At 38.5% G+C, this 18,654-nt stretch overlaps 1 protein-coding gene across 2 annotated transcripts in view; it reads right to left on the reverse strand.

Moving 5' to 3' along the window:
• Window positions 1-18,654, reverse strand: part of UNC5C (unc-5 netrin receptor C) — a 428,091-nt gene that overhangs the window by 68,239 nt on the left and 341,198 nt on the right. Inside the window, exons 8-11 of one of the 2 annotated variants that reach the window (XM_043972822.1) lie at window positions 12,791-12,847; window positions 10,073-10,264; window positions 4,874-5,218; window positions 2,448-2,535 (exon numbers count right to left, since the gene is read on the reverse strand). In XM_043972822.1, coding sequence (XP_043828757.1) covers window positions 2,448-2,535; window positions 4,874-5,218; window positions 10,073-10,264; window positions 12,791-12,847 — 682 coding nt within the window. The remainder of the gene's footprint in view (window positions 1-2,447; window positions 2,536-4,873; window positions 5,219-10,072; window positions 10,265-12,790; window positions 12,848-18,654) is intronic. The other variant, XM_043972821.1, reaches the window with a different exon arrangement.

Consider the following 18,654-nt stretch of genomic DNA (forward strand, 5'->3'; position numbering starts at 1 on the left):
AGGAATCCCTGCTAACAATAAGTTAGTAAGCCAAGAAATGTGACCATAAGTCTTTAATACTATCCGTGAGAGGAGGGAATAAGCAGGGAGTCACAACAGACAAAACACTGATCTCAGACTGGGTACATTTTCAAACAGGGGTTGTCTCTAATTCTCAGTAGGGGAATGGCTTTCAATGGGAGAATTAGGCACAGGAAAGATTTACAGTCATGTGTGTAACAGCTGAGATTCATACAGTGCCATGAAGAACAGTGGAAAGCATGATGGATCTGTAATGATAGGATTTGGGATTAAATCCTGCCTCTGGCTTTTACTTCCTCTGGGATCTGAGGCAGATCATTCTGCTTCTCTTGGTCTTACTTTCCTCATCAGTAACATGTGGGGTCTTTCCTAGCCCTCTGAGGCCCTGTCTATTCGTGGACATTAGTAGTTTTAAGGCTCATAAAGCATTTTGCATATACAGGCTCATTTGGTCACCTTAACACACTATGTGTTAGAGTACCAATATTATCATCTTCATGCTATAGATGAGAAAATTAAGGTTCAGGGAAGGTGAGGGTTAAGCTCACATAGCCAGGAAGTGGCACAGCCTGGCTATGTGCCCGGGCCTTCTCATTCTGCTACCAGCACTTTCCACGAATCTTCCACCATACGTGATCTAAATCATTCCAGTTGTGCAGTTTCATTATTTCTTTTTGTTTGTCCCAGACTTGAGATGTCATCAGTGTGGAGAATGAGGAATCTAGAAATTTCCCTCCCTTATGCAGACCAACAACTGATTTAGAACTTATAGTATTTGAGAGTTTGCCAGAAGCACTGAGAAGTTAATGCCTTGCCCATTGTCACCATGCCAGGATGTGTGAGAGGCAGAGCCTTCTGATTCTAAAGCCAGCCCTCTCTCCATGGGTGCTGCCTCTTCTCTATTGAGGTTACACAAATTAGTCGTGTGCCCTGCTGCTTCAGAACATATGTTCTTGATTGATGAGCAGTGAAAAATGGTGATAGTATTCATAGCCAACTCTGTGCTTAGAAAGCTCATGTGCCTAAAGAGATCTAGCAAATATAACTTTAGTAGGTACTCGAAAGAAGTAGGATCACAGTGTGTGTGTGTGTGTGTGTGTGTGTGTGTGTGTGTGTGCACGCACGTGCACACATAATGTAGCATTGTAGAGAGAGTTAGACCTGAGGTCAAGAAAACCTAGGTTCAGATTCTCTCTGACACTTACTAGCTTTGTGACCACGGTAACAGTCTCTTGACCTTGACCACTCTGAGCCTCAGTTTTCTTATCTATAAAATGAGAGGCTTGAATAAAATCCTAGCTTCTCTCTCTCTTTTTTTTGGGGGGGGGTGAGGCAATTGGGGTTAAGTGACTTGCCCAGGGTCACACAGCTAGTAAGTGTCAAGATTTGAGCTCAGGTACTCCTGAATGCAGGGCTAGTGCTCTATCCGGTGCACCACCTAGCTGCCCCAAATCCTAGCGTCTTAAAGTGTGGGCTGCAACCCCAGATGGGGTTGAATAACTGAATGTGGGGGTTGCAAAAATTTTGGCAACCTGAAAAGGTTTTGTATACCTATTTTATATACCTCCATACCTGGAGTGGCATAAAAATTTTTGGATGAAAAGGGTTCACAAGTGGAAAAAGTTTAAGAAGTCCTGAATTATATGGGCTTTAAGGTCTCTTCTAGCACCAAATCTATGTTCCATGGGCACGGGAAGTGTGGTTTGGTCATCAGAGTGCTGAACTTGGAGTTAGGGAGACCTAAGTTTGAATCCTGCCTCAGACCCTTATTAACTGTGTGATCCCAAGTAAGTCAAGTAACCTCTTGAAACATCAGTTTCCACATCTGTATAATGGAGTAATAGGAGCACATATCTCATAGCACTGTGAAAATCAAGGAAGACATTGGATACAAATTTGTTTTGGAAACTTGACAGTGTCTTAGCATTATATACTAGCTATTTTTTATATAAACAGTAAATATTATATTCAGACATCTGTGAATATACTTATCTATATGTATAGATACATATATAATAAGCACTGTCAAATGCTTTCAGACTCTGGGCTGAGTACTAGAGATACAAAATATAAAAGTGAGACAGTTGCTCAAGGAGCTTACACTCTATGATAGGAAACAATCGTGAAAAATTAAGCAAATGTAGAATATATAGAAAACGAATACAAAATGACAAAGGAAGAAGTGGCAGCTTAACACAATGCCCGACACATATTAAGTACTTAATACATGCTTGTAAACTAAATGATAGACTCACTGTCTGGCTAGAAGAATAGAAGGAGGCCTCTCAAAGGATGTGGGCCAAGCCAATATATCAATTATTTATAAGCAATAGACAATATAAAATGTAAATGGGCTGAGTCCAATTTCTATTGACTATTCTTGATATAAGAAGAATAAAATTAAGTGCTCTGCAAATCATTTTTACCTCATATTCTCTTTCCTGTGCACAGTCACATACATTTCATAGACTCTCCCTTGGGGAATGGCCCCTGCAGGAATCAGCAAACTCACTCCTAAACAACAGGTAAATATATACACATACATGAGAAAATGAATTAAATAGAAAAAAATCAGAAACCACCAACACAGCCTGTCTAAAGGAATGAGTACAGATTGTGAAAAGGCATCCATATGTCTACTTTTTTCCCCTTGATAATAGGAAAATCTCAGTTGCTGGGACTTTCTTATTTACTGGATATTTTAGTTAGCACAGCTACTTCTGTGCCTTTGTAGAATTATGTAAGGGGCAGAAGTGGATTAAAAAAAATCTTTATTTTAGTCAAGGAGCAGACAGATGGGTATTTTTGCTTACCCTATGAAACTAAGGGAAAACAACAATTGCTTTTAAAATTTCAAATGCTGTAATGGGACATCTCCCCAGGCATTTCTTCTTTAATTACAAAAATCCCCTGTGAAAGCCAAAGCCAGCAGAAGACCATATTTTAAATCTAGCAAAGGAACCTCTGAAAGGATATGTCTGTTTTATCAGCATCGTGGTTTAGATCAGTGGTTCTCAAACTGGGGCATGGGAACCTTGAAGGAACCTTGAGGCCCTTTCTGAGGTTCTGCATGGTTAAAATGATTGTCATAGTAACATGAAGATTTTAAATGTCTAATATGGTAAATATCAATAGACCTAATCACATAAAGAAAAGCTCTATGGAGGGGAGCTGTCCTTCATGGTTTTTAAGGGTGTAAAGGGGACCTGGAACCAAAGTGTTTGAGAGCCACTGAATTGGACCTCAACTCACTTTAGGACAGTTTCAGCATCCATGACTCTTGGAATGTTCTGGTGCTGTTTGATTTTGTTTGAGTAGGCCAAATGGTTGCTACACATTTGCTCACTTTTTGGGTTTTTATTTGAGCCCAATGTATCACCAAGATTACAGTGTCATCCAAAGGGAATGTGATTCACCTTTAAAAGATAAATAGCACAAAGATGTTTTTCAGTTAAAATTAAATTCAGTTAAATTAGACTTCCTAAGGACTTATGTTGACCATTACAATCAGCCCTCGACATCAAATGCCCTGCTTGACACTTTGGGGAATATAAAATAAACAGAAGATAATGTCATTACTCTAAAGGAAGTTACAGGTTAGTTGGAGAGACAAAAATGCATACATACATAAGACTAGAGAGCAAAGGAAAGTAAGGAAAGATGATTGTGGAAAGAGAATAAGTTAAGGAAAACTTCACCAAGAAGAGTCTTTACTGTACTTTGAAGGAAGCATAGACCTTAGATTGCTAGAGATGAGCAGAGAGGAGGGATTTGGCTTCCAGACTGGTGAAGAGTATGAGGAAAGACAGAAGTAATAATGAGAATGACATTTTTAGGACATTGCAAAGAAACCGGCCAGGCTAGAGTGATATTGCCATGATGGAAATAGTGAGAGGAAAAGGCAGATGTGTAAAGTTAGACCAGTTAACAGTGTGGGAGTGCCAGGGTGAGGACTTTATATTTGACTGAGGAGGTGATGGAAAGCATGATAATTTATTGAGAAAGGGAACAATATGTGTCCTCTTTTCTTGTCCATTACACAATGTCCTAGGGTTGGTGGCATTGCTTTCTAGCACCATATTTATCGAATGCTCACAACTAGAATTTATGAAGTTAAGGCACTTTAATCGAGGAAGCCATTTACTCTTCTGAATGCATATTATTTTATTTAAAAAAAGTAAAATGAAATGTGATGACTCTGTCTTAGGGTCTAATTTTAATACTTTTATGAGGCTTCACTGAAGTTAATTGCCAGATAAAATGATGAGATCTAAATAATACTACAAAGGAAAATATAATGAAATTCTAATCTTTAAATAGAGAAATCAATGGATGGTGAGTGGCTTATTTACTCTCTGTGCCTGATGAATACATAATAAAGAGTTAAGTTAATAAATTAATCTTAGCTCTCCTCTATGATGTCCTCTCATCATCTAAATAACCAGCATTCTAAAATTCTTCTTCCTCTGCAACAAACTGGAACTGAAGCAACTGATGTGATTTCTAATTAATCTGTCCTTTGTATGGATGGTGACAACAGTGAGGGTTTCTGGCTCAAAAATATCTGCTGAAGCTGTGCTGAAAAAAAGTCAATGGCTTAACTGATGCCTCATCTCAGAAAATTTCAAATGTTCTGGTAGTTAGTTGTTGGAGAAGAGCTGAGCTTTGGGGAAAGATGAAATGAAATTCAAAGAAAATGCTTTTCTTAATCTAAGTGAAGAAACAGAGACCTGTGGGTGACTTGCATTTAGTATTTCGTGGCCTAGTAAATAAGGTGGGGAGAAATGTGACTTCTTTTGGTAGGGGAAAATTACCAGACTGAATGCTTGCTGCTTAAACCTTTAGAATTTACCTGAATTGGGGACAATGAGGTGCCCACCAAGAGAGTTGAAAGTTCCAAAAGCAGTACAGGATGGATCTGTTTGTCTTGCCAGGCTCTGATTCTTCATGTTGAGAGTCTCACTTTCCAGCAGAGACTGGGTAATTTGTGGGGACAGCTTGGCTGTGAAATCTGTTAAGTCATCCTGGGGAGTTACAGCCCCCGAGGTATTATAAACTTTGATTTTCAGGTTGGGTAGAGGATCGAGGATCGGTGAGTTGGTCATCGGGATTTTGTCTGAGACATCGTGCAAAGCATAAACAGGGCCTCTGTACATGGCTGCTGCTGACGTAAGATCTGGTGGTACCGCCAGGAGATCTGTGTTTGAAAAAGAAAGAGCAATTTCATTGCCTTATTTTGGCCAGCCTAGACAAATTAATTCTGTCATATCCTGCATTTCTCCAATGAAAGGTAGTTTAATTAGCATAAAGGATTGCACAAGGGCCTCAGTACCTGCTAGGAAATGACCAGAAGGTAATCTAAACCCAATGTAGTTGTTTATCTATTTCTACCTTGTTTTCCATGTATCACCCTTAAGAATTCTGTTTTAGCTCATCTGGTTTTAATAAGACATATCTAAAATATGGAAGAAGGAAGCAAAAGAGTGGTACAAACCTGTAAGAATAGCATCAGGAAGGCTAAAGCTCAGATTGAGCTGAGGTGCTGGAAAAATGCTAAAGACGATAAAAACCACTTTCCCCGGTATGATCAGACCAAGAAGAAGAATAAGGAAGGAACAACAGGGACAAAATAGAATTATTCAACTCCTATTTCTTTCCATCTTCTCTATCAAGGAGAATGATCTTCATACTGGAAAGGGTAGAAAAAACAGAGTAAGACGGAATGGAAGCCCAAGACAGGTGAGGAGATCAGAGAGTGTCTAGCTGCATAAAATGAATTCAGATGAATTACATTCCAGAGCTTTGACAGAAATGGAAGATTTGATTACTGAACCAATATCAGTAATCAGTGAAGACTCAAGGAAAATGCCCAGGCAAATGTCCAATTTTTTAAAGTAAAAAGTTAGATTTTGGGAAATATAAAATAGTGGGCTTGACAGATGTTGAGCTCCAGGAAAAATCTAAAATACATTCTTAAATGGATGGTTTGTGATTACTTAGAATTAGAAGAAATGATGACTAAGAGTTGGAATTTCTCCATTCAGAACAAGTTATACCAAACTAACCTTATTTCCTTATTAAGGAAATGATATAGACATAATTATTATGAATTTCCACAAGGAATTTGACAGTTTTTTAAGATAGTTTCAAAGACAAAATGGGGAATGGAAGTGGGATGGAAGCATAATCAGGTGATTGTTTTTTGTTGGAAGACTGAAAGGCCAGATAACACATCTGAAATGGGCATCAGATAATAATCGGATGTCATCCTGAAAGATGGTGTCCAGTAGAGTGATGCAGTAATCTCTCATGTCCAATTTTATCAATGTCTCAGATGAAGATATTGAAAACATGCTTGTTAAATTTACAGATGACACAAAGCCTGGTCTGTCTGCTAATAAACTAGATGATGGAATTAGAATCCAGAAAGCTTTTGACAGTTTGGAGCAGGGGGCTGATCCAACATAATGTGATCTGACATGGCTAAATGTAAACTCTCATATTTAGCTTGAAAAAAATTCAACTTTACAAGTATAGGTTTAGGGAGTGAATCTGGTATAAGAAATTGCCTTACTCTCTGGTAAGGAAATTGCCACTTTCATGACAGCTTGGACATTTCTATACAACCTATAGATTTAGAAAGTTGCCTGGAGCACTGAGGGGTTAAGTGACTTGTCCACAGTCATATAGCCAACATAGATTAGAGTTGATTCTTAGCACTATCCTCTCTGCCAAAGTGCTTCTCCTATAGAAGGATGGGAAAAAATAACTGGAGGCTTGATTAATTAATCATCCAACTCAATGTGAGTCACCAGTATGACCTGGCTGCCAGAAAAAAAAGTTTATATAACCTCAGGCTGTATTAATAGTTTCCAGGCAAGGGAAATAACGACCGCTTTCTGATAGGTTGGCTAGGTCACATGTATAGCATTTTGAACACTGCTGGCTGTTACTTTAATAGGGACACTGATGGATTGGACCTGGTCCACAGGGATTCTCAGGATGCTGAAAGCCATTAAAACTACGTCCAAAGAGGACCAGTCGAAAGAACGAGGGATATTCTATCTGGAGAAGAGATTGCCAAGGGTCACCATTATTATAATGTTCTCCTCAAACATCTAGAGGGTTAGCATATAGAAGAGGGATTAGATTTATTATTCCCAGGAATAACTAGGATAAAATCTATTGGCAGACAGAACTTGCCTCAAAGTAAAGCAGGGTTTTCTAGCAATCGTTGCTGTTCAAAACTTGAATGGTTTAATATTGGAGATAATGGTGTTCCTGGCAGGGTTCAAGCAGAGGACAGATGAACTCCTGTCATGCATGTCATAGAGGGGATTCCCCTATCCAGTAGGAGGCTTAACTTGATCATAGGCTCAAATATTTAGAGATGGAAGTGATTCTTTCAGGCTCTTTTCTATAAATGAGGATACTGACTAAGAGCCCTTAAATGACTTGACTGAGGTCAATATAGGTAGTAAGTGAAATAGAAGGATCTGGAGCCCAGCTATTCCCATTGTACCACCACCACTTTTAAAAGCTACTTCCAATTCTTAGATTCTATGATTGTACCAGATCTTAGAAATTGAAGGTGATAAGTACATACCCAGTGTGGCATAGGGGATACAGAGCTAGCCTTGAAGCCAAGGATGCCTGAGTTCAAATTCTATCTTTGACATACAGGCTGTGTGCTCTTGGGCAAGTCATCTAACATCTTGCTAAGACAGGAACTCATGACCTGGGGTCTACAAAGCTCTTGGATTTCAGGGGGTCTGTAAACATGGATGGGAAAAATGTTATTATTTTCACTAACTTCTGATTTCTCTCATAATCTTGTGTGTTTTATTTAAAAATATTATCTGAGAAGGAGTCTCTAGGTTTTCCCATACTACCAAAGAGATCCATGGTATGGAAAAGGTTAAAAAGTTCTAGGACTATAAGATAAGGTGCCAATCAGGACTGGTGGAGGGCTTTCCTCATTGGGGACTTCCCTGTACCAGTGAAGTCACAGGTCCATTCCCCTTAACTAGATAAATGATTTCTTCTGCATCACAATTTACAATTCTATGTTAATGGGCAAAGTCCTCACAGTTAGCAACTGGTAGAGGGGTGATGGATGGAAAGCTTGAGAACTGAAGCTGGATGAACACATGCAAAGAAAGCATCAAGTCCCTTATAGCTGAGTTGTCCAGTGCCATCCTTGTGAAAGCTCAGGGAGGGCGCATGGTGGAGAATCTAAGAAAAAAGTGCTGATTTACCCTTATGGTATTTTGATGAAGGGTCACAATCATGGAGCCTTGTCGTTTGGGGTTTAGCCTTGGATGGTTTAGAATCAAGTGAATTTACAGGGTCCAGAAAAGGTGTGGGAGAACCTGATTCACATGAGTTTATTATTTATTACAATATGTTTTTCTTCCGAAAGGGTTTGGATAAAAACAATGGACAGATATATAGAGAGATACAAAAGTATCAAGTTTAGCAAATCAAGATAAAGCAATGTTTTTTGAAGGAAGGAGACACTAGCAGCTACAGGGTCTGAGGAATTGCCTTGTGTAGGAGGTGACATTTCAGCTAAGCTTAAAAGGAAAGCAAAGATTTTGAGAAGTAGATGAGAGAAGAGAGTACATACCAAGCATGGAAGACAGCTTATGCAAATGCATGGAGAAGGAGATGGAATATCATGAGGATGGGAATAATAAGTAGGATAGGTCAGCTCTTACTGGATCCAAGAGAGACTACCCTGATGGGTACATTTTCCTCCTTTAGGACATTGGCCACAGGGATAACAGTGGACCTATATTTCCCCTTTCTTCCCTCCCTTCCCCACTCATTCTCTAGTAAATGGTAGCTAGATTTGATAATTCCCAGTTGGCCTAGAGTAGGCCTATCTAGTCTGAGGGAAATGTGCAGAGATAAAGGCCTTTCTGGGAGCTTAAGGCTGTTTGTTTCTCTGACACAATACTTGTCTCAGACTTGCCAGTCCTTTCAGGATGATTTAAAAGTAATCCCAGTAGTCCTGTTGCCTTCCCCCCTAAGAGGGAAAAGAACAGAGAGGTGGAAAGCCAAGATGGCAAATTCATACTACTAATTCACAAAAGGAAGTTTCTTGGGCAAGTGGGGCTATGGCCCTATGTCAGATGTCATCAGACCTTTAAAATAGCCTATTTTTTTGAGCAAATTTCTAACACAAGACTGGAATATTTCTGTTGCTTGTTGACATTATGAAGATGGCTAAATCACAAGGTATTCAAACCCTATTTTATTTGTAGCTTATTGACTGGAATCGGAGACAGAGGATGTGGGTTGAAGTCTTCAATCTACACCTGACTATCCTCTCTGTTGCTGGGGAAGCAAATTTACTCTCTGGATTTCCATTTCTTCCCCTGTCAAGTGAGTGGGTTGGACTGGAAGTTCTGTAAGGTCTCTTCCAATTTCCAGAACCTAGGATTCTATGAAAGTCAATGAACAACAGAGGAACATATGGGTGTATACTAGAGAGAAAAGGGTATTTCAATGTCTGTTAATGTCCTTATTACAGAAATACTTTCACTAATGCTACTCTAATTTAGCAAAGCAATTTTGACCCCTACTAGGAATGATTGAACCTTGCATACATGGAAAACCTATTCAGATTTCATAGCAGATTATTTTTCTATCTCTCCTGTTCTTTACATGAAGCCACAGAAATTGTAGATCATTGAGATGGTGATTCCCCCAAAGCTAGAGGCAAAACCCTATGGCCAAAAATGTCCTAGCCATTAGAAAATAGCCACATTAATACATATACAAGACCTGAATCTTTTTCCTTTATCTTCCCCCTCCCCTCTTCTCTTTTGTGTGTTCTATTTTATCTGTGGTTCTTATAGTTCTCTGCACTGCAATCAGTGATTAGTTACTCTTTGAAACTTTATTTGCTGGATAGGTTAACTCCTGGAAAGAAATACTGGTGTGTCTTTTCTCCTTCTGCAAGTGGTTGCTAATCCACCTAAGTATTGAAACCGTGTATAGGACATGCCCAGATCAATCAACATGAAATGAAATGTCATCTCACCTTGCCTTGCAGCCTTGATGTTCACAGGCTGAAATCCCCCGTTGAGGGCTGAGGAATCAATGATGTCAGACTCAAAGTCCCTGTGGTTCTTCCGATATATGAATAGAGCCACGATCACAGAGATGGCCAAGCATACAATCACTGCTATAACCACACCAACATAGAGGGCAACATCATCAGAATCAGGAGCCGCTGGAGGAAAGCAATGAAATGGCAGGCCAATTGGTTCTAGGAATTTCCAATAGCTCACATCTGTATTGCTATCTTTCCTTCCGACATTTATTACCTTTTTTTATAGGTTAATTTCAAATCTATTTCAAAAGCTGTATATTTTGAGTATGCCCTTTCAATGGAAAATGATCATAGATTTCTTTCTTTCTTACTCTCTATTGATCTACCACTGACCTATTTTGTAATTGGGAAACATAACAGACCATTTATTGCTATGGTTGTAAAGAAATTTTAGCTTAAATTCTACTAACCTACAAGAAAAAGCTCAGTGCTATTGTTGTGTGTGTGTGTGAGTGAAATAGGATAACAAATTTTTAATTTCACAGATGCTCCTTTTAAAAACATAAACATTCCCTTAGAAATGTCTGGCACATTTTGAATCTCTGTATTTATTGAATTAGAGTATTTTCCTAAGTAACTTTCCAAGTCATAAAGTTTAGTTCTCCAGAGTTCTTTGTTCTTTCCCCTAAACTTGAGGGTGTAGGGTAGGGAAGAGAGGGCCAAAAATGAGTAGTATGACTAAGCTGAGTAAATTTTGGGAACTCAAAGATAGAGTTGAACTGTGTGCTTCCTGGGAAAAAGGAAAAAAAAAATACTGAACAATAGCACCCTGTCCCTCCTAATTGCCCCCTCCCCTCCTGAACAAATTCAAATCTATGGAGTAGGGGATGATGGAAGTCTGTGTTCTTTGGGTATCTTGCTTTTCTTAAGGAAACAATAAGAACAACAAGAGTTGGAGGTTTTTTCATGGATAAGATGCATCCATTTGCTCTATTGTTGAAGAGAAATGTAGCACTATACTATTAAGTGCATCCAGGAAAAGGCCTGAGCGAATTAGGCATAGTTTCAGATTATACCAGACAGTAATCAAGCATGTGCCCATGAAGGAACTTTTCATACTTTTAGAAGAATTGTTCCCACTGGCTTGGCATCATTTGACTTGGCCTGTCTCAATATAGAGGGCAGTGAGATGTAGTGGCATTTAAGGGCCATCTCTGATACACTGGGCTGTGTTACCCTGGGCAAGTCACTTAACCTCCAGTGCTCTAGGCACCTCACTAAGACAAGACTCTATGTTGCAGAAAAGTTTCTGGCCTGTGTTGAGAAAGGAAATTCCTTACTGTGAGCTCACCTCTATGATGAAATCACAGGTATAGTTGCTAGCCTTCCAATCTTGGTGGGTAGGGCAGCTAGGGGGCACAGTGGATAAAACATTGGCCCTGGATTCAGGAGGACCTGAACTCAAATCCAACCTGACACTTGACAGTCACTAGCTGTGTGACCCGGGGCAAGTCACTTAACCCTCATTGCCCCCCCCCCCCATACTGATAATCCAATCTTGGTGAGTAGAAATTTGACTGAACTCCATACCATCATCTGTGTCCATGTCTAGACTTGGGAGCATGGCAGTGAAGGTAGTCTGTTCACTCTGGATGGGTAGTAATGACTATTTTTTTTTTTTTGGTGAGGCAATTGGGGTTAAGTGACTTGCCCAGGGTCACACAGCTAGTAAGTGTTAAGTGTCTGAGGTCAGATTTGAACTCAGGTCCTCCTGAATCCAGGGTTGGTGCTCTATCCACTGTGCCACCTAACTGCCCCAAATATATTTTATGTTTTGTTTTGTTTTGGCCAGGCAATGAGGTTTAAGTGACTTGCCCAGGGTCACACAGTTAGTAAGTGTCAAGTGTCTGAGGCCGGATTTGAACTCAGGTTCTCCTGACTCCAGGGCCAGTGCTTTATCCACTGCGCCACCTAGCTGTCCCTGACAGCATTGACTACTAAAGTGATCTATGGCAAATTGGAGCATCAAGTTTTGTCATGCTGTCCATATTTGGGCCTATGTTTGGAATGTTTCCACCAATGGAAGAAACCCAGTACAAATGAGGATCTTTTTTTTTTTCCGTGTTTTATTTTTTAAAATTTACTATATAAGAAAGAACTTTTACTGCCTGCGGTCCTAAGATACGAAAGCATCTCATTTCCTACTGTGCAGGTGAAAACTGACAGATGTTTAAAGGAAGCCACTGCCATTTTGAATGCTTTTGACTGTGGGAGCTCCATTGCCTGCATTTTTGCCCCTGGGTTTCTGATGAGGCACCTAAGTGGAACTCTGAGCCCGAGGCAAGGAATATTGCCTTAATTCTCTTTTGTTTCCTTTTACTAGCTCCTATTTACCAGGCCTGTCAGACTTCCTAGGTCATGATTACTTTTCCAGTAGCCTTGGTTTCTTATCAGATAGATGCAAATTTATATTTTCAGCCTTTGAAGTCTCTTTTTTTCTTGAATCTGCATATTCATGGTGGTTTGTTGTCTCTTTCAAGTTAAATTTCATCTGATTCAGCAAGGGGGCACTAACTTATTTTCTGTGTTGGGAAATATTAGGTGCCTACCTCTAGCACACATAAGTGATGTAGGAAAGGTAAAGGCAGACTGATGAATGACAATGAATGGTTAGCCAAGAACTTAAAAACAAAACATGACACTTACAAGAAAATCCATATTCATTCTGGGTTCTCTGTTCAGTTGAAATAGGATAAATGAAACCTTGAAAAGAAAAAGAATTATACAAAAAAATGGGAACAAAATCAAATTAATGAGGGGAACAAAATGGCAAGCATGAAAAATGGTTTAATTAAAAGAAGAGGAAAAGAAACTCATGGTACTTTAAAGTTCTGATTCAGCACAGAATTATGATTTTGCATCTCCTGTCTGCTCCAGAGCCTCACTAAGAATTAATAAGTAGGCAGATTGAATTTCAGAGGCAAAACTGGTCTCGAGTCACTAACTTTGGAGTGCTTAAAGTCTTTCTTTTATTGAGCATAAACTCTAATGGATCTAATTTATTTCAGACATCAAGGGTCATTAGCATATGGAAAATCTTTTTTCCCTATCCCTGCCATATGCTTTAATTCCCAAGACATATTCAGTAAAGCTCTAAACAGTTTTTTTATTTAATTATAGCAGCTTGCTGTTGGTCTAATAGAGCTAAAGAAGACCTGTCGTCATTGGTCAAAGGTTAAATACCCATTTGCTGTGTTGAGCCTAAGGAAAAGAAATCCACTTTTTGGATTTCCTTCTTGTTTATCCCTCACTTCATGTAATAGGAATCCAATAGGTATTGCCCAGGGAGTGAGCAGTTTGTCAATGAAATGGAAACTGGATGCCTTTTATTTTAAATCATTATAAAATCAATAGGGGCCCAGAGGGTGTAAGATTATTTATCTTAAGCACAGTATAGTCTGGATGGAATTATAACCTGGTTTAATTTTTCAAATAAATAATTAACCTTAATGCTTTTCTTTTCAGACACTCCAAAGCCAACTAGGTTTTGTTTTGTTTTGTTTTGTTTTTAAAGTCAGGGGAAGAAAATATATTTTTCCAATTTGGAACCCAGAATTCTGAAAGTTAAAACGTGTTTTTTTTGTTCCACTTATAAGCAACAGACTGTGACTTCCAAAGAAAGATGATTTGAGATACCCAGCATCTCCTCTAATGCAACATTTGAATGTCAAGTAAAAATGAATCAGAAACACATGGTTTCCGTCTCCCTTGCTATATACAGGATTACAAGTAGAGGAAAAACTGTGAGAATCAAAATTAATTGGCTTAAAATGAAAGCATAGTAAAGTTTGGATACTAAAGCAAACCCTAAGATGTGACAAAGGTATCTTAACGATAGTTTGAGGAACAATCAGCTCTTACAAGAAATTTACCAGTTTGGGAAATGAATGCTGGAGAAACATGTGGCTCTCTCTTAATGAACGAAGGGTTTGCTATGGCACAAGCAAGTTTTTACCAGAATGAATTTTTAATGCTTTATTTTCAAGAATGATTGCAGCCTCATACTCATTTTTATAAATATTATATTCCTTCTTTCACTTGTATGACTCCATGTATTAGGACTGTTGTGCATTTTTAAACAACCTGTGTCTAGTAATAACCTTTTTCTATTTGTATTCCGTGTATTCAAGAAAAGAACCGGCAGGACACAGACATTAGGAAGAAGTAATTGATTGCTAAAATCTGAAGTCAAAACAAGTTATTCATTTAGACACAGTGTGACTTAATAAGTAGCAAAGCTTTGCTCAGGATTAGGTTTAGGGAGAAGGATTTCAAAGGATCTTCTTTTAGTAACCGGGGTAAACAAACTGGGAAATGCATAATAATCCCCAATGACATGGGATTGAGAGCCAGTGTGGACTCATGGATGGAGCTCTCTCTTTGGATTTAGGATGTTCAAGCCTTGTATTTTAGTTAAAATCTTGTTTCTGAGATATAGGTAGATAGAGAAATAAATATAGATAGATAGATAGATAGATGATAGAAAGATACCTATATATATACGTATACATATACAAATACAGATACATATATACATATATGCATACTTACAAACATATCTCAGATTATATACACACACATATACTGGCTCTGTGATTCTGAATAAGTCACTCTTAGTGCCCAAGACAAATTTTCAAAACCAGAATTTGTAAGAACAAATAGATAACAATCTATCCCAGGACAAGTAATTTCCACATCAGAAATTCCCTACACTGATGAAATTGCAAATTGGAAATCCTTTTCTGCCCCCTGAAGAAGAGAGGGAATTGGGGAATTTTATTGTCTCTCTGAAAGACTTGGTGTATGTTTGCAGCAGAGAATATGGCTGTGTGTTACCTAACAACACAAAAAGAAGCCAAAAGGAAAATTAGCATGTAGAATTAGCATTGAATGGTAGAATGAACATGGAATTTCAGGGTCAGCATGACTTAGTTTCAAATCTTGGCTCTGACACTTACTGGGTGTATGACCTTGGTCAAGTCCCTTATTTCTTCATTTGTAAAATGGGAATTATAATTTTGAGGGAAGGATGTAAAGCAAGTGCTTTGCAAATGCTAAAGAGCTATAGAAATGGGAGTTATGACTATGAAGAGAAAAATGAATATTTTTCACATACTTTTGTGACTAACAGAATTCCTGTTCTTGATGTGTAAATCAAGGAACAAGAAATATGAACATTTAGAACTGTGATTTTGATTTCAAATTTGTTGCCTCTAATTTTTCCTAACCCCAGGGCCCTTTGTTTACAGCCACTATATACAGCTTTAAAGCTGTTGACTTGTATCCATTTTGCTATGTTTTTAAGACCCAGTCTTGCCATCTTGTCCAGGCTGGAAGGACAAGAGCCACTTGAGCTGATCCCACTCTGATTGGCATAGGAGCTTTGACCTGCTCCATTTTCACCTGAGCCATGTTGCTTCTCCTTAAGCTGTCTAATACTCTGCCCCAATATGGGGCTCACCATATTGGTGTTGGACCTTAGAGGAAACATTGATCAGATAAGCCTGCTACTCATCAGATAAGCTTGTTGCAACTCAACCCCTGAGCTGAAGAGATCATTCAGCCCCAGCCTAGGTCTGGGGAGCAGGGATTACAGGTATGTACTATGATACCTGGTGGCACTTATGTGCTATGGCCTTAGTATCTAAAACTCTAAGTATACAGTGAAAGTGAATAAAAAAGAAGGTTGTACTATTACCTGATCCTGGCCAAACTTAATGTTTTCCAGAAATAATCCGAATGTCAGGATAATTTTAAATGGCCTCAATAGTGGTACAACATTCCCTTTTACTTTGGCTGTGGAAACAACAATAATCAACTATTTCTAACTTCTTAAATATATTCATTCACCTTCAAAATAGGGAAACTTCTTCAATTACAGTATCAAAGCATCAATTAGAAGGCAGGGGATTTGACAAAAGGATTGTTTTTCCATTTCTAAAATAATGGGACTGATAGGATCACATTTTAAAGTTTGTTTGTATGGGTCTCCATCTGATGCAGCTTTTATCCAACAAGAAAGAACATTTTCTTCAGCTAATGAGGTGAACCTGCTGAGATTAGTGGCAGAAATAATGAAAAAATAACAACTTTGGTAGGATGAAAAGGAATGTGGTACAAAATCATTATATTTGTGACTCTATTAATAGCATAGGCAATAGGGATTTTGGCCAATACATTATTTGAAAATAATGCTTTATAAATGGGACAATATTATTTAGCAGTCTAGAGCTAAGGCCAGAAGCTAAGTGTATATGCTTCTCTCAATAGTAAAAAGGCTACTTCATCTATTCATTCATTTATTTGTTGGTTTGTTAATTCGTTCCTTCCTTCCTTCATTTGTTTATTTATTTTTTTGTTCATTCATTCGTTTGTTTGTTTGCTTATTTGTTTATTTATTATTTATCGGGACAAGGCCTGGATTTAAAGTCAGAAGGGCAATGACTTCCAGACTCTAAAGTCCAGAAGATGGGTTCATATCCCACTGTGAAATCTTAGACAACTAACTTAAACTCTATGGGTCTCAACTTTCTCGTCCATAAAGTGAAGGAGTTAGAAGCAGAGAATCCTTTAGGTTCATTCCAGTTTCATAGTGTATGATGTGTTTCCATTCTCCCTTTAAAATGTTGGATTTTTATATGAAGTCAGGTCTACTGGATGCAGAATAGTTTTTGTAACTTTTGGAATGTCTTAGCCTTGATGAAAAGCTAACTCTTGTTCCCACTAGCTCTTAGAATCCAAGAATTCAAGAGCTGGAAGGGACCTTAGAAATCATTTAGTCCAATCCACTAATTTATTTATTTATTTTGTGAGGGGCAATGATTGTTAAGTGACTTGCCAGGGTCACACAGCTAGTGTCAAGTGTCTGAGGCCATATTTGAACTCAGGTTCTCCTGAATCCAGGGCTGGTGTTCTATCCACTGTGCCACCTAGCTGCTCCCACTAAATCTTATAGATAAAGAAACTGAGGCATTAGGAAGCCATATAAAGGACTAGAATCCAGGTCTCTGATTGTTGAACCAATGTTTCTTTCTTTTCCACCATGCTACCCACCAAAAAGAAATGGTCACTGAAAATGAAAAAAGAAAGGCAGAAAATCAGAAAAGTAGCTCTAGTATCCTCATTATATTAAATTTTATTCAGTTGTTATATAAACAAAAGTAAATTATTTATAATTAAAAACTATTTTCCACTTGTACCCTTGTTACTAACTTTTGTGAACATAGAGGCATTCTAAGCTAAAATAAAAAGACTATAAGAAGACATTTAGATGTTGTCTCTTTTCCTTCAAAACGGAGAAAAGCAAAGGACAAATTTGAACTGAGTTGGATTTCTACCATAAATTATCTGGATAGCCTGTGGCCAGGGTCATGGAGTCCTTAATTTGTGGCAATGACATTGTGTTTGGCATAAAACTGCATGACTCATAAATACTTGAAGAAATAGCACTGCTCACCTCAGGTCCCACCAAGGAAGAGGGGAATTTATGATAGCAATTAACAAGAATCTTTTGATCTAAAGAGAAGCAAATGGTCCTCTGATAAAAGTGTGTAAGCTTACAAGTGAATAACAAGGGACAGAAGTTTAATTTGCTTAGACTCATCTTCTCCATTTTCTAATGGCAGTAGTCTGCTAACAAGATGCCTTTGGGTGGTGACACTTCTCAAATTGAACAAAGCCTCCCATGCAGCCACCATCTTGGTTTGAGTTCTTGCTTACATTGGGAAGTGACATTTTGTACACATTAAGGGAAACAATGAAGTATTCACTTGAATTCCACAAACCCTTGAAAAAAACCCTATCATATTGGTATTATGGCAGGTCACACAACTAAGTTGCTAAGGCTTCACTTCCATATGTATTCCAGATAGGTTGGTGGCAAGATCTAAACATTCAATAAACTCCTGCCATCAGCGTTGGCCAGATGGTGGGAGTAGGAGGATGTGTAAAAAGAGATAACTAGAACCCAAATATGCCTCTTAAGACCACAGATGAGAATTACTGCCCCCAGATGGCAAATGAACCTAGTTTACCTATGGTGGAAGTTTTGGATCACTGCAGAGTGCATGGCATGTGGGCCTCCAGTGAACAGCTGAGAAACCCTGGGCATCATGAAGATGGTGAAAGCATCCTTTGGCTCCATAAAGGGGCCAAAAGGTATTTATTACTTTCCTGACATTAAAAGAGTACTCTTTGCAGTGAAGTCAACATAAAAAATGTAGAGGCTACACAGAAGTGGACTCAAATACACTGGGGGAAAACAAAACTCACCATGCATATTGTGTGCCACAATCTCACAATATGTTGAGTTTCTCTCTTTAGCTAAAAGGAATGGCTGATTTCCGGTTTTATTTCTCTGATCTTTTCTTTAGTAGAGGAACTAACAACTCTATAGTGTTTTGTTTCACTTTGTACATGTCTCCAGTAGTTTGCAAGTATTTTAGCACTTTATGGATCCATCCATGATCACTTCAATGCGGGCACTTGTTCCATCAATACAGATTACAACC

The sequence above is a fragment of the Dromiciops gliroides genome, chromosome 6 (genome assembly GCF_019393635.1).
Source record: "Dromiciops gliroides isolate mDroGli1 chromosome 6, mDroGli1.pri, whole genome shotgun sequence".
In the NCBI taxonomy this organism is placed as follows: Eukaryota; Metazoa; Chordata; class Mammalia; order Microbiotheria; family Microbiotheriidae; genus Dromiciops; species Dromiciops gliroides.